We start from the raw sequence: 17,085 nt of genomic DNA on the forward strand, positions 1-17,085 counted from the left end.
AATAATAATAATAATAATAATAATAAAATTCAAACAGTAAGGTAGTAACTTAAAATATTAGCAATTAAGATAAATAATTATAATTAAATAACAATATAATAATGATTATATTAAAATACTAATTTTTTAATGATAAAAATAGATGTTTTTACTGTTTTTAAAATAATTAAAAATCTACTTAATATTTTTAAATAAAAATAATTTTAAATTAAAGAGAATTCAATTCCGCTCGATTCGACATATTATGCTTGAAAACGGGGCAAAAATGGATTTTTTATGATTTTTTGAATGAAAAATAGGTTTAAAATTAATTTAAATTATATAAAATGGCGGCGGCCAATCCCGAGCTGACACGCGGCGACAGTAGTCAAAACCGCTGGCGGCGGCTTGGTGCTCCACGTGGTGGCAGCAGGTTGGCTTTCGCGATGCTGGAGGCGGCACAATCATGCCCGCCATCATTACGGGCTGATTGAAACCGCGTGGGGTGCATGCGGTTTTGGCTTAAATGAGTCAGTCAAGGCCCTGGGCCGTTCGATCCCCGCCTATCCGAATGGACGGCTGTGATCCCAGTGGACCGAGATCCTTATGCCTGAGATGGACGGCCATGATCGAGTTGGACCAAGATCTTCGCAACAGCCTATACTGTACGGTCAAAAAATGACTGCGGGATGACGCGATCTGGGCCGTGGATCGCAAGATCAACAGTCCAGAAAACGTCCTGTACATGCATGCGACGTAAGGAGCCTTAGAATGGGTTTTTTGGCAAATTCTCTTGATTGGGTTGACGAAATCGCACGAAATTTTAAAGGTATAATCTACTCATGAACAGAAACCATGGGGGACCGTCCGTTTGGCTTAGAAAGTGCTTTTCAAAAAGCTATTTAACCCTAAACATTGTGATCTATTCTAAAGGAGTTTGAGTGATCTAACCGTCCGATTTTCGCGTTCTTGGGCTCGTTGGATTCGTTGAAGCGGCAGGAGTATTTCTCTAGTTGACGTCGAACCCTGGTTCTCCTTGGATCGAGCGGAAATCAGCCCGGAAGGGACGTGGGGCTCGGTTTCGCTGGAGTTCTCATCGCCGGCGGGCCTAGGACGCCGAGATCTGGTCGGGGAAGATGGGGAAACTCTCCAAGAGTGCTCACACGAAATCTCAGAGGGTTTGGGAGCTTGGATCGGGAGAAAGAGCCAAAAAGAGTCTAAAAAAGGGTAAATTTTTTGTATTTAAAGAGCTTAACCCTCTCATCAACGGTGGGTATTTAATTTAACATCAAATAGGAGGGAAATTAATCAGATTAGGCCGTGGTTTTGAATTCAAAATGAAGGGAGTTAATTAGAGCATTGAATGAGCATTAAATTGGCTCTAAATAGGTGATAATGACCTATTAATGACTTGATTTGATCAAGTCAACATTTGACTTGGTCAAATCAGTCAATTAGGTCAATGAGATCAAAGGATTGAGCCACAAAAAGGGTTGGATTGATTTGAATTCAAATTGGGCTCTAAATGGGCTTAATGGGTCAATATGACCCATTAAGGCTTGGGTTGACCAAGTCAAAGTTTGACTTGGTCAACCTAGCCTATTTAGACCCTTTGAGTGTTTGGTCAAAAGAGAGGTCAACAGTGGGATCATGGTTCAAAATAAAAAATTGTAATTTAAGAGAAACATTTTTATTTTTGGAGTTGCAAACTAGTGAGTTGCTTTGATAACTAGTTGTGGTTTCTATTTCCATCCCGGGATACTATTGAGGTTTAAAAGGAGAAAAATGTAGTGCTAGGAAAAGGGTAAAAGCTTTGGATCATTAAAGTTACTAATATTTATATCTTCAGTCTGAATCTGCTTACATGCTTCTTATAGGCAAGCTATATAATAGATCCATTGTTTAGGTACTGGAGTTCTGAACGTTATATTTGTGCTTGTTAAATGCTTAACATTGAAGCAAACCAACTTTTTCTTCATTACTTTTTCATAAGTAATACTTTCTTTCACCCATTGTCAGTCATTACTATGTAGGACTTATGTTGTGGTCCATACTTAAAATTAATTACTTATCTTGCAAATTGTAAAATCTATGCAAGAATGTGGTACCTTCCCCAATATTTCCAGAAATTTAATGATATTTTGGGGCAGATTTCTTCAACAGCTTGAGCTGAGTTGTTCTCTGCAATGTTTAAAATTGCGTAATTGGGTATTGAGGTGTTTTTCGTTCGTGAGGCGAGGCGTAAGCCTCAAGGCGTTTTGAAGCATAAGTCTCAAAATCAAAAAATTGCATGAACATAAAATGATAAATTTTTTATATACTAATGAGCAAAAAATATAAAACATAAAAAAACACAAGTTATGAAGTGAAATCAAAATATACCAATAATAAGAATATGAAATATAGTTCAACTCAAATTCTATCTTTCCCAAATCACAGTATTCTTTTCAATACAAATTTTTATTGTAAGAGTAATTTTGAAGTTCTGCTTAATTTGAAAGTTTGTAAGTCGTTTGTATGAAAAGATACTGAGCGGTATCGAGCATGTACCTAACGGTACCGAGCATGTACCTAGTGGTACCGAGCATTGTTGTACTATGTGGTACTGAACATGTATCTAGCGATACCGAGCAGACAGACCAATTGTGGAATCTTATTAGGCTAGGTTTTTTTTTTTAATTTTAAGAGGCAGACGCCTCTAAAACATGAGGCAAGGCGCGTCTCAGTGAACATGAGGCGTACGCCTCAATGCTAGCTCTCATTGCGTAGGCTTTGAGACTTACAAGTCTGAAATTGCGCTGAGGCGCGCCTCTTATTGCTCAATTTTAAACCATGGTTCTCCGCGAAGCATCAAATTCCAACAAAATGTGATGTTCGTGGATCGAAACAGATAATAAATGATTAGTGTTAATCGATGCGTACAAGCCCATAAAAAATGGAAACTAGTCCATTTCATTAGTATGAAGTAATATTGATGCCAGAAAATTTGAGTTTGGTACTGCTTTATGCTAGATGGTAATTCCTTTGTGTGAATAATTATAGATGAATTCTTTAATTTTTGTTATTTGGAGCACTGTTCATCTTCTTGTTGATGAAGGTGCAACCTGTTTGGCAGATCAGTGCTACTTGTGTTTTCAACGGTTGATGTTCTGCGGAGCTTCAGGCTTTTGTCCCCAAGAGCTGGCTCTAATCCTAACTTAGGAATGCATAGAAGTATTTTCCATGTCATGTTTAAGCAGAATGTCCAAACTTCATAACAAAAACATCAAGCCTTTGTTCTACTATATGGGGTAGGCTAATGTCCAAACTTCATATGAAAAAAAAGAAAAAAATTCTGATGTCTCTTAAAGATTGATTTGCTTATTTGTTTGTGGGCTACAACGTATTGGCTATTTGCAATATCAGATTGCAACTTCAGATTGCAACTTCTGTCTCTTGGGGTCTAATTATGCCCTATTTGCAATATCATCATTGGCTAAGTCAAGCTCAATTAGTGCAGAATAGGAGAGCCGAACCGGCTCGCAAGCTGGCTCGAGCTCGACTCGTTTATAGGCTCGCGAGCCGAGCTTATTGAGCTCACGAGTCGAGTTCGAGCTCGTTTGATAAACGAGCTCGAGTTCGAGCTTGAACCGGATCAGCTCATGAGCTCGCGAGTCGACTCGAATAATTATTAAATATAAATATTAAAAAAAAAACAAAATGTTATGTAAATCCTATGTGTATTTCAAAGTTACCGTGCATTAAACCCAAATTTCTCAAATCCCGCGTATTTCAAAGTTCCCTCCCTCTCTCTCGCTCTATTTCTCTCTCTCTCTCTCTCTCTCTAGCTCTTCTCTCTGACAGACAGCGGTGAGTGCTCCAAAGCCAATAAATGATGCTGTAAAGTGTTATAGACAGCTAAATATAAATGTATATTATTCATTCATTCGTCTCTCTCTCTCTCTCTCTCTCTCTCTCTCTCTCTCTCTCTCTCTCTCTCTCTCTCGTTTTAAAAGGCCTCGCGAGGCTCGAAGCCTCGAACTCGGTGAACCAGAAGGCGAAATGGACTGTGCCGGAGTTTGACAAGCCGCTCGACGAGGGGCTCGAACTCGCTTATAATGGGACGAGTCAAGCTTGAGCTCGACTTTTGAGCTTGACTCGAGTTCGAGCTCGGTATTTGACATTTGAGCTCAACTCGAACACCCACTGTCTCAAACTCGACTTGTTTGCACCCCTAGTGCGGAATGAGGCACTTCTTTCCTTGTTCATATTGCTTTAGAAGCTTGAAATATTTTACAACTGGCCATTACTTTGTCCGAATCATTCTTTGGAAGAATTAATCAGTCCCATTACATCAACTATTTTTCATTTTGATGCATACACAAATGCAAATTACCGTTAATTTTGATGTGGTCGCAAAGTGCTTTGTATCTTATTACTCTGCATCATTTTCTCCGCAACTTCTTCTTCACTTCGTCCATTCCTATTCCACTGACTTTTAAAAATGCAAAAATAAAAGGCAACTAAATAATAACCTCTAAATTACCCTCTTTGTAAGTACATAGTGAAATAAAGTTTTCCATCAATTCATTGGGATGAATTAACAGCTAAGGACTTCGGTTTTTTGAATTACAAATGGTGTCTTATAGTTTCGCAGAACCTTATTCAATAAATACCATGCCTCCTGAAATTAATTTGGAAGTTTTGCATGTCAGATGGAAATATGATTCTGATATTGTTTATACATTCATGAGCATGGTAACACTTCACATTTCAATCTCATGCCTTTTTGTCTTGCGTACAACATTTCAAATATCCTGTGTAGATTTTGCCCTGTATAATCTTCTTGTCAAGAGAAGTTACGAAATGGTGCGTCAATGTTGTGTATGAAGTCTCGTTTGCTTCCCGGTATTTGAGATGGTATCCCCTATGGCTGTTAATAGCCTAGTTCAAGTGATTTCAGTTCGACTCAAACTTTGCTTGAAATTGAACTTATTTCATTCAAACAAGCTTGATTCAAATTGAGTGGGTTTGAAATCGATTTAGAATTGACTTAAAATTATAATGAAAATAGGTTTTGAAAGGAGGGATTGAAACCACGCCCTCTTAAAAGCATCATATAAACGTTTACCAATGAACCAACTAATGGTTCATTTGTACTATATATTAACTTTGTATAATCAATATGATTTTGAGCCACCTTAAATTAAATTTCATCTAGCAATTGTACAATTGAAATCTGTTTGAATTGAATTTCAAGCCAGCAGCTTAGGCTCGAAGCTAAACTAGATTTTGTTGGAGTTCGTTTTTAATTCTACTAATTGTCGAGCCATTTTTAAGTTTTTGGTTTTTTTATCAGCCTGGCCATGCATTGGGACTGCATTGATATAATTAATTTTTGTCCATTCTACTGTATGCCAATCTATTGGTCTAGTGCTTGTTTGAGGTATCTTTAGTTTTTACTTTATTAAGCTTTTTAATCCTTTTTATATTAATTTTTAGAGATTTACCTCTTTAATCCCAGTTTGTAACCGTGAATAATTAACATTCAGCTCATAATGAAGTTCAATGATTTTGCAGATTGCCTTGCTTGGTCATTAATTAGTTGTAAACAGCTAGTGGACCGATAGTGCCCACTGCTTGTTGTAAAACTTGTATATCTCAAATTTTCTTATTTCTTATGTACTTGTTCATGCAGCCTGGGGTTGCACTTAAGCATGCTAAGGAAGGAACTGAGAGCTCTGCTTTCTGGTTTGCTCTTGGAGGAAAACAAAGTTTTTCCAGCAAAAGAGTTATGCCCGATATTATTAGAGATCCTCATTTATTTACCTTTTCATTCAACCAGGGTAAGCTCATCTCTTGGTTATATTCGTTAATACCCTTTCAATCTTGCTGCCTGGATTAAATCATAATGGTCTCTAAGATTTTTCTTGCACTTAATGGCTTCATCTTCATTTATGCTTGTGTGAGGACTTTCCAGGAAAAATAGAGGTTGGCTTATTTTCCTTATGTTTATTTAGCTTCCTGTGCAAAATACCTATCCTTAATGTTGTGGTGCACCTTGCTTCCCCTCTTGTAGGTCACCGAAGTGTTCAACTTCTCACAAGATGATCTGCTCACAGAGGATATACTGATACTTTGCACCCATGTTGAAGTCTTTGTTTGGATTGGTAATTCTGTTGAATCCAAGGAAAAACAAAAAGCATTTGACATAGGCCAGGTCTTTACCTTACGTGACTCATTTTTTAAAGATATATGGCAGTGACACTCTTCTATAATATTCATTTAATAGCTTTTTTTTTTTCAGAAATACATAGATCTTGCAGTGTGCTTAGATGGGCTAGCCCCAGATGTTCCCCTTTACAAAGTCACGGAGGGTAATGAGCCGTGCTTCTTCACAACATATTTCTCCTGGGATAGCACAAAGGCTGCTGTATGTTTTGCAAACCTTACACTCCAATTTTCTTCCTTCAGAGAGAATCTATTGCATTGTTGTTCTTTGATTAAGTTATTAGCTGGTTTTTGCTGACATCTACAGTCTTTAGTACGTGCAACATTTTTTTTTTTCAAATTAGTAGAGTACTAGAGCATTTCAATGGAGAATTAAAATGTCAAATAAATTGGTAACATGAAGGGACCAGAACTTATAGTGGAAACTTTAATATATTGTTTATGATTTTTCCTTTTGTCTTCATTAACGCTGTTAATATAATTCTGTCATTAATATATTTGTTTTACATCTTACTTGTTGGGCTTTCAGAACAGATCTTCAAAATTGATTGAATTGGAGGCTTTAAGCTCTTGCTTTTGAAAAGGGCCGCATCTTATGTATTAGCTCTTAATAGCACTGCTACATTACTCAGAGTTTTGATGCCTATATTTAAATATGATGTTTGTATCAACTGTAAATTGGACTTCGGTTCCATCAACTTCTGTATTCCCAGAGACTTACCAACTTTGGATTTGCACTGTAGAACTAAAATATTCAATTAATACATGCCTTGCATCAAAGAATGGCAAGTGATTAATAACTTCTTATATTTTCTTTGCGGTAAGAAGTTCCTTTATTTTCTTCTTTCATGTTGATGTGCTATTTTAGGTCTTTACTTTCCCATGCTCTGTCTATGTTGCAGTGGATTTTTAATTCCTTTCTGATGTGAAATAGGCTCATGGGAATTCTTTTGAGAAGAAGCTTGCGGTGCTGTTTGGAACCGTTTTTCATGCTTCAGAGGTAAGTTTTCTTCTTGGAAGATAACTTTATTCTTAAAATACTGTAATATATTACATAAATTTCCAATCATTTAATCATGTTGTTTCATAATAAAAATGAACCATTCCAAACTTGATCAAGAAGTTACAAGGTGATTTTTAATCTAAGTGAAAAAGTTATTGGGGGATTCCTTTGAACCTTTATCTAGTTATCAAAGGCAGTCAGTCATCTTCTTTAACTAGCTGATTTATGTTTCTCTATGTCCACATAGAGTAATGTGACAACCTATTGTATATCTAGAGTGGGCTTGCTTCATGTATTAATATAGTGAAATATTTTCTTTCGTACAGTCATTGTTTAAAATTGCACAATATGAAACTCGTCTCAGTACAATTCCAGTAAAAAAATACCTCGAGGCTTATGCCTCGAGCTTTTCTTATGAGGCTTACGCCTTAGTTTGGCTGAGGCTTGTTGTGAGGCACCTCGCTTTACTAGCATGAGGCGTACGCCTCACCTAATTTATATATTTTTATTAAAACTTACCTAAATCCTAAATTAAAGCCCTGAAAAAATCATGTCTTCGTGGGCCCCCAAGCCGCAACAACTTACTTTCAACCACTCGACCTCTAGCCCACCACCTTTGTCGTAACCGTCACCATGATAGCCACTGTCAGGAATTACTTGAAAGCTGTGTTTGGGAGAGAAGATCCTCCTCTCGAAAGAGAATCAATTGTATCCTGCTTCTTGTTATTTGATTTTCTAGAAATAAAAATATGCTTTTTTGTCGAATCCCGTTGATTTGATTGCTGTTTTTGATAAAGAAAGCAAGGCGCATCAAAAGTCTAATTATTCATAGGAGCTTGCATCTATGGGAAATCTGAACTTAGATCTTAAATTCATTACAAATGAGGGCAAACTCTCTAAGTAGTGTTTTATCTTTAACTAATCTGCCTTCTAAAAATTTGACTGTGAACATAATCTATTGAAACTCTCCTATAATCATGCGGAGAGGCCATGGCGCCAATTTTTTGGAGCCCACAATATATATATATATATATATATATATAATTAGAAAAATGATTATATTAGAAAAATATTAATTAGAGATGTGCATTTATATCCCTATAGTTGTGAATATTCCTCATTTATTTATGTATATAAGAATGTTTTTAATGTGCATGTATGTTGTAGATGTGTGAACACATAAATTTGTATGTATGCACAGATTGAGTTGATTTTGACTTGAATCTAACTTATGTCTAGTCAAAGCAAATTGATTTTTGATTTAGAGTCCATTAAATTTTATTAGTATCTAGGTGAAAAAGTTGGAGAAGCACTAGTGGCAAATAAGATTAGAGAGAGTCAACTTAGATGATTTTTTCACATAAAACGTCGACCTTCTTATGACGTGGTTAGGATAGTAGATGTATTACATTTGGCTTATGTTAAGAAAGGTAGAGTTGGATCTAAAAAATCTTGGTTAGAAATTATTAGAAATGACATTCTTATTAGATTAAAATGAGAATTTGACTCTTTATAGGATGCAATGGAGAAAAAAGATTCGTATAGTCGACCCCACGTAGTGAGATAGAAGTTTGATATTGTTGTAGCAAGTTTCGCACGTCGTTATGAGACCTGGATATGTATGGTCATCACTTTCAAAAACATGCAAAAAAAAAAAATGCAAAAATTAAGCATGCTTTATAACAACGCATGAATTTGTATATTGCACGTCTTCTTTATCTTAAACCTCGGCATAATGTTAAAAGCACCCTTTGTTGTTATGATGATCACCTTTGTATTCAAATCCTCCACAGAAAACTGCAATAGGTCCTTTTTTGTTTTCTTTTGCATGTGTCTAAGCTTATGTTTTGAGCCAATCTAACTACAAGTGGGATATGACCGGACATTTTTTTCACTGCTGCAGTCCAACGAGAAATCCAACAATACAAATCAAAGTGGACCCACTCAGAGGGCATCAGCTTTAGCGGCACTATCTTCTGCTTTTAATCCTTCTTCGAGATCTAGAGATACAGGACCCAAGCAAGTCCGTTCAAGTAAGGGTGGTTCACAAAGAGCAGCTGCAGTTGCTGCTTTGTCATCTGTTCTAACAGCTGAACAAAAGAAAGCACAATCTGAAGGTTCTACAGGTCGAAAAAGCAGAACCTCCTCCCCTGATTCAACTTCTGCTGGTAAGGTGGTCATTATTTTTTCTGGTTGCTGTGCTGATTGAGTATTTATATGTTGCACCTGTTCAAACCCCCTACTCGCGGTCCTGTCCCACATAATAGCATCCGTATTTGATTTGTAAAGCTGTATTTCTATTTGTTAGGTTTCGTTTGGGACGGCTTTCTTACTGCTTCTTAAAACAGCTTTTTAATATAAAAATTTTAATTTTTAAACTAGAAAGTTATTTTAAGAAACAATAAAAAAGCTGTCCCAAACGAAGCCCTAGTTGCACATTTACAGTGTAATGACTTGATATGCATTTCTGTAGCTTTATGAATATAGATCTGCATATTAGACAACAGCACATTGTTATCGTTGTTATCCTCTCTATAGCTTTTTCCAACGACATCACTAAAAGGTTGACTTATGTTTTTTTTTTTTTCCTTTAATTTATTGGCTAATCTTTTAGTTTCGCAACCATCTATCATATGGTTAATATTTTGTTCCTCGTATATTCATAAATTATTTCTCTTTACGAACAAAATTTCTGCTTCTTACCTTATATTAAGGCTTCGTTTGGGATGATTTTCTTTATGTTTCTTAAAGCAGCTTTTTAGTACAAGATTAAAAATTTTTGTACTAGAAAGCTGCTTTAAGAAGCAGAAAGAAAGCCATCTCAAATGAAGCCTAGATGAGAACTAAGATCTTAAGCTTTGGATTGGTGGAAATTACATTTCTCAATGGCGATTCTTTTTCACTATTTATTTATTTTTTTATTTTTAACAATAGAATCATTGAAGATGGAGACTCCGAGTTCTGAGACAGAGGATCCTGTTGAAGTTTCACCATTAAAGGAGCTTGAAGTGGATGTATTTGTATCAAAGAGCAATGGCGCCGTCGCGGAAGGTAACCAGGACTCATATGTAGAAGATAACAATGGTGAGAAAACCTTTAGTTATGAAAGACTTAAAGCCAAGTCCAGCAATCCAGTTACTGGCATTGACTACAAGCAGAGAGAGGTGCGTGCCTTTTAAGGCTTTATCAAATTTGTTCTTGCTATGATCTTGCAAATTAATTGAGATTTTGCCATCCTTTTCACCAGGCTTACTTATCCAATGAAGAATTCCAGACTGTTCTTGGAATGACAAAAGATGCATTTTATAGGCAGCCAAAGTGGAAGCAAGACATGCAAAAACGAAAGGTTGATCTCTTCTAGGCTTAAAATATTTCAGTGGTGAAGTTCAATTGTTTTTATATTTTTTTCTTGATTATTCTCTTTCTCACTTTCTGCTTATTTGAGGGGTTGAGATATATGCTTATTTTGATGATTACTACTGCTAGTTTGCTGGGGTGATTTTTGCAGCGCTACAGGCATTCTTTCATTTGTAAAGAAGGATCATTGGTGTTTGGGGTGCTCAGGGTTCTGGGCTTTAGCCCGTTTGTTATTATGAAGGGCCCATATGTGTATATTTTGGGTTTCATGCATATGGGCTGTCTGTGTTGTAAGCCAGCATATACATATTGTGTGCTGCATTTAAAACTACAATGTAATGCTGTTTAAATTATTGCCAGCCATTTGCTTCGTGCAATTACATCTCTGGTTGAGTTTTGTTTATCAGCAGTTCTGAATCACGTTTCTAATGTTTCACTTTGCGAGCGTATCGTGGCGATGGTTAACCGTACAAGAATCAACTGACAACAGATTTGTTTCGTTTGGGACGGCCTTTTTATTGTTCTTTAAAGTAGGATTTTAGTACAAAAAATTTAATTTTTGTATTAAAAAGCTGCTTTAAGCAGTAAGAAAGCCATCTCAAATGAAACCAAAATCTCATTTTGTTCCGTCTGAATAATGTAGTCTGTGAGAGAATTTGTGATCTAAATTGTTGATAATTTTTATATCATTTTAGTTGTTAGTATGGCTGATTTAGGTCTTATTTGAAATAATTTTCTTACTTCTTAAAGTATTTTTTTTAAAAAAAAATTATCTTAAGTAGCAGTAAGAAAGTCACCTCAAAAGAATCCTTAAGCAGAACTATATTATTATAGGATTTTGCAAACACCAACTGTCCTGGTAGTGGAGAAAGAAAAAGTTAGAGATACGAAGAACGAATGAAAACCGTCTTTAATATCATTTTACAGCATTTAGTACAGTTTTGTATGTGGATCACTAACGTAAACCTCATGCATACTAGTCCATTGGTCATGAAATAGCTTAGGTAGTGAATTTGCGGATCCACAACAGTAATTTTTTATTAATATGTTCAATATTTTTATTAATATGTTCAGCAGATAATTAAGAATTCTAAACACTTACGTTCATGATAAGAAATTTTATGTGTGTTTTGATTTTGACAAGCTTCTATATCCTTGAATGTAATTTTGGTAGCTTGATTATCACAATTTATTCACCGCAATTTATTTTTTAGTCTTCGTTATAAAGGTTTTTAGATAATTGCCCCTAACATAATTAAACACATTGTATATAGGTGTTATTGTTAGAGAACGATGAACCAAATAAAAAAAGAAATAGTAAAAACAATCCAAATACAAAAAAAAAAATAGGTTGAACCTCACGATGGGGCGTTGTACCCTTAGACCGCCGACATATCTGCGAAGTGTACAAAAATCAAGGATATAAACAAACACGGGTCGAGCCAAATTATATACTTTTACTTATAAGTTTGTCCCTCATGAAAACTAAGGCTGGTTCCCCCTGGTTGGAGTTTACCAATAAAGACTTGCTATAATAAAGAAAGAATAGGTAATTGTTAGCTTTGAAATATCAACTTCAATTAAACTAAGTGCAGGCTTAACATAAAAAATGGAGTGCTACTTATTTTTACGTAGGTATGATCCTTGCTAAAAGAGCAATGATACATATATGGATGAAGGGTATTGAGATCATGAAGTCTTCACCCTCTCCAACAACTTCAATGAAGCTTGAGGAGCTAAAAAATAAGGAGTAATTGTAGCCCTAGATGCTCTAAAAGTGGAATGAGAAACCATAAGAGAAGTAAAGATCACCTAAACCAATAAAATTAAAATATTAGTCCCACAGCAAGAAGTGAGATGTCCATAACTTAAGGGGTAACTAATGATATGGGTGGTGAGGATCATGTCAGAAGCAAGGTAGGGAGCTAAACCACATAAAGGATCAAACTAATAAGGCTAAATGAAGCAAAGATGCTTAACTTGATCGACAAGTGAAGAAAGTAAATAGGATTGGTGAGTGGAATCAATAGGGATGATATCCATGATGTAGGCAATGGGCTTAAATCATAGGTTATGTACATGATATCAATGCTATTAGACTACAATGATTGAGATGGAACCCTTGAAAGGGATCGTTGGCAGATGATAAGGATCTTGGTTACTGGAACAAACCTGACACAATATGGCACCACAAGTAGCAGATGATACTGTGGGTCTCCGAAAGGGATTCTGCTCGTGTGGTTCGAATGCAAAGGGTACGATCACACAATCCCGAAGGACAAAATGGTCGTAGACCTTTACGATCGACACAAGCAGGCCGATGGAAGAGCAGATGGAGTTATAGATACGATTAGCCATGGAGGATAGCAGGTTTTCACCCACCAAACTCGATGGATAATAATATCTATAACCCTAAATTCACGAGATTTCACCTATTCAATACATCAGCTCGAATAGGGTTTATTTGATTGTGGAATTCAGTTTTCTACACGGCGCGACCCCCGAAGTTTAATTACATCTTAGACCCGCTGTCTATAGAAGACTCTCGATTAAAGATGTTAGATTTATCTCCTCTAATGGTTTTAGTGCCGGGATTCTAGCTTCCTAATCAAAGGGGAATGCCCAACTTGGCTCGATCATCACGGCGTGGTCTGTCAACATCCGTCGGCTTAAAGAAGAGAAAACTGAGAAAAAGATAAGGACACAACGCTGTTTTAACATGCACGAGAGAAAGAAGGAGTGGCGTCATCTATGTGACCGGATGGGTAGGATTTATACCTCTAGAAAAGTAGAGAACTAACCCACAATAGATGTGTAGGGGTACACTCGTACCCCTCACCTTCAGACCCTAAATCTATAAAGATGTAATGTCGTACACACGACACTAACATCTACGACCTAGCTAATCCAATCTGATTTATTCCTTGTCTGACAAGGAAGCCAGCTAAATCCACCTAATCGTATCAATCCATGCTGTCCAGTCTGTATGAAGAATGGGTGTATTAGACACTGATTTGGGATCGTAAACTAGAGAAATCCTAATTGATCCCACACTTAGAGTGGGTATGATGCTCTAAAACTAAAGCAATTAAATCTTAATTTTAATTGTTCTAAGCAATTATGCTGATTAGTCTCCAAATCAATATGAGTATGAATTTTAAAAGGCTTATAGAAAATAATTTTTGAATGACTAACTTCCCCAGAGTCGGCAGTCTTCATCCCTCATAGGCCAGATTACGCGGACTCTCCTCACAGGCGAGGAAGTTTGTCTAAAAGAGAGGCATGCATGCATTGCTCCCCGGCTGAAATTCCGGCTATCCTAGGAGTCGTTAATGTTTCTAATGTGAGTTAATTTAATTTTATTCTAATGATACGAGTAATTAAATTTTTAAATCCCTAACAGAGCCTAGCGTTCGACATCAAGCACATCGCAAGAAGAACCTATGAAACATGACCGGTTCTAACTGCGCAACAAGTAAGTAAATCAACACAGAAAAATCCCACGAAAAGAGTGTCCTGGCAAGTGCCATAAATTTAAATACAGAGTACAGTTAAGTAAAGGTGGCACGGGCTCCACCGACAACAACCGGAACAGACGTAAATCTTAAATAAGGCTTTTTATATTCTTCAGTCTTCTTCTCCTCTTCCTTGATCGTCCTTGGATCGTCTTCGTTCTTCCTTCTGCTTCTCGTAGTGACTCCCCCAAAGGTACCCAAATGAAAAGAAACCCCTGTGGTTTACTTTCCCTTTGGACTCCTTGTAGTGAGTGCTCCAAAAGGATATCCAAATGAAAAAGAAACCCCCTTGTGGGGTTTACTTTTCCCTTTGGATTCCTATCTCTTTAAAATGCCTTATTTTAACGATTTTCACAAAATCTACTATCAAATACATTACATATATGAAAATGAAAATCTAGACTCTCCTGCAGATTATCCTAGCAATTATAATAAAATTTCACCACATAGTATATATATAAAAAAATGCTGAATTATCACACTTGGCCGTGCTCTGATCATTAGGGCTAAGCAGCTGAAGCGGGTAACTAAAGCATTTATAAATGACTTATTAATTTTTAGCCCCCTTTTTAGCGCGGTATAGCACGGCCCATCGCTCAGGAAGACAGACTTAGTATAAAAACGTGCCTAACCTATGAGTATTCTAACGTCCAAACCCAGTGCAGAAAGAAACTAAAGAAAGCAGTACAAAAACGACACAGCAGAAAAGCTACACAGATACAAAAACAAAACACACGCACACGCGTCACATAACAGCGTCACAACAGAGATCAGAAAAGTAAAGCGAAACAACAGCCTAACCTAAAGCTAATAGTCGTGTCCTAGCAAATCATCTATGTGTGTGTTGGCTGTTGGTTTTGGTAGATCCTTTATAGGATGATTAGTTAAAGTTGTTTGTATTTTTTTTGTTTGTTGAAAAGGGCAAAGGAAATTTTAGTTAAAATTCAAATTTAATATTTTAAGGTTGATTTTAAAGTGATTTATTTTTAGTGTTTGATTAATTACCACCTTTGTTTCACACCGAGGCCGTGAGTTTTTTCACCCTCCTTGGGCGTAACTTAATAGCCTCGATGGCTGGGTACCCAGTAATAATTAACTTTGTTGAATTATTGTTTTAGTTGGTTATGAAAATAAAAAATGGATTAGGATAGTGTTTAATTTTAATTTCAAAATGGTTAATTATTTTTTTGGAGTTGTTCTAAGGTTTAATATTTAGAAGTGTATTATCCTAATGAATTTTAGATTATGATTCGATTTCCTAATTTAAATCTACATCTTTTAGATTTTAGGTGGATTTTAAAGTTAATTATTAATTGATTGAATTGATTTAGGTTTATGTTTTAAGTTATAATTAATAGTTACAAATGTTAAATAAAACTTACTTAGAGTTAAGTATTTTAATAGATTTTTTAAGAATATAGATTAAGAAAAATCAAAATAGAGAAGCGTGTCACTAGGTTTTTTTATTTTAATGTCTCTATCTCATAAGGAACATGCATCCTAAGTCTATGTTTTCTAAGACTCAATCCTTAGTTTTGTCTTAGGTGTCCGCTAGTTGTTGAGGATCAAAATAGTAGTGTTTTTCTATTCCTAAGACTTCTACATGGATGTCACAGGTTTTAGGGTTTAGAAAAAAATAAAAGCAACCCTAAATATAATTGAAGATTCTAAGGCCCTAAGGGTGGGAGGCGTACAAACCATCTAGGCCCCTAAGGTTTTCTAAGTTTTAGTAAACTTACAGCACTGGGGGCTACGACCCGCGTGGTTCCGCCCGTAGCGCCTCAACTAGTAGTGGACGACTGATGCTTGGATCCGATTGTCCTAGTTTCCCTCCCAAAATGCTCCAAAGCTCCTTGTCCATTGCGTTTCAAAAGTTACCTCGCAAGACATAGGAAGAGAGGATTAAGAGTATGTTCTATAAGCAAGTAGTAATATGAAAGTTACTCGCAAGACATAGGAACGCACCTTTTTATTACTTGTTGAGCCACTTGTGTTTTGATCCTCATTTTGCAAGCGCGTGCACCAAAAACATAAAGAAACTGCGGGAGAAACAACAAAAAATCGATACAAAAAAGGGAATGTAGGATTGTGTATAGGATACACTTCGTCAAGTCAGTGTATTCTAAGTCAACTCAACATGACCTTTGTATTCCCAATCCGGAGGCACTTGATATTTTCAAGACATCTACCTACTACGCACTCTAAACAAATCTTACCCCAACTAATGGAATACAAATCCCCAACTCTAAATCCAAAGTAAGAGTTTTCTTTTGTTTTGTATTTCTCTCAAAAATTCTATACCTCTTCTCTATGGAAGCTAATGTTAAAGGAATCTAAACCAGACAAGTGAGTAATACCCTATTCCCAAAAAGACACTAGAGGTTTTCTAACTCCAAGCTCTCTAAGATTCCAAACTCCAAAAATCCATCCTATGGAAAGAGACTCTAAAAGGGTCTAACCCAAAACTTCCTAAAGTCTAAACCTCCAATGTTCATCCTTAGCCATAATCACTAAAAGAATTTGATTCAAATAGGAAAGCATTAACTACTCCCCAAAGGATACTAAGAGATCCTACTACACAAGTTCAATCATAAAATCATATCTCTTGAAATAACTTGCTAAGACTTTTCAAATGGGCTACTACGCGAAACCTCCTCAAAAGCTATCTACCAAAAATCCTTTTTTTGTCACAAAATCCTACCCAAATAACCACTAATCAAGTGCCTCTCCTCACATTTGGAGTGGGGTAGAAAACACAAAACTTTCCAACAAGAAGGTTTTATAAAGACCTCTCATTGCAAAGCACTCATCACAAAACATTCACAAAAATCTTCAATAAAACCTTTCGATATAAAATAATTAGCAAAATCTCTTTTTAACATGAAATCAAATATAAAACTTGTAACGTTTTTTCAACAATCTCTACTTTAAAACTTCACAAAAGAAACACTTCAAACATTGTATTTAGACAATTTCTAAACGAACCAGCTTACCATACAAAAGTTCTAATGCAAGCAAAGA

The 17,085-nt window shown here is 36.1% G+C and overlaps 1 protein-coding gene across 3 annotated transcripts in view; it reads left to right on the forward strand.

The window, feature by feature from the left end:
- Positions 1 to 10,952, forward strand: part of LOC110109404 (villin-2-like) — a 35,993-nt gene extending 25,041 nt beyond the window's left edge. For all 3 annotated transcript variants that reach the window (XM_028694678.1, XM_028694679.1, XM_028694680.1), the window contains 9 exons: positions 5,657 to 5,804; positions 5,939 to 5,949; positions 6,038 to 6,178; positions 6,266 to 6,391; positions 7,124 to 7,189; positions 9,096 to 9,360; positions 10,127 to 10,356; positions 10,440 to 10,538; positions 10,701 to 10,952. In XM_028694678.1, coding sequence (XP_028550511.1) covers positions 5,657 to 5,804; positions 5,939 to 5,949; positions 6,038 to 6,178; positions 6,266 to 6,391; positions 7,124 to 7,189; positions 9,096 to 9,360; positions 10,127 to 10,356; positions 10,440 to 10,538; positions 10,701 to 10,898 — 1,284 coding nt within the window. In that variant the 3' untranslated portion in view covers positions 10,899 to 10,952. The remainder of the gene's footprint in view (positions 1 to 5,656; positions 5,805 to 5,938; positions 5,950 to 6,037; positions 6,179 to 6,265; positions 6,392 to 7,123; positions 7,190 to 9,095; positions 9,361 to 10,126; positions 10,357 to 10,439; positions 10,539 to 10,700) is intronic.
- The last annotated feature ends 6,133 nt before the right edge of the window (positions 10,953 to 17,085 follow it).

This window comes from Dendrobium catenatum, unplaced genomic scaffold (genome assembly GCF_001605985.2).
Source record: "Dendrobium catenatum unplaced genomic scaffold, ASM160598v2 fragScaff_scaffold_537, whole genome shotgun sequence".
Taxonomy (NCBI): domain Eukaryota; kingdom Viridiplantae; phylum Streptophyta; class Magnoliopsida; order Asparagales; family Orchidaceae; genus Dendrobium; species Dendrobium catenatum.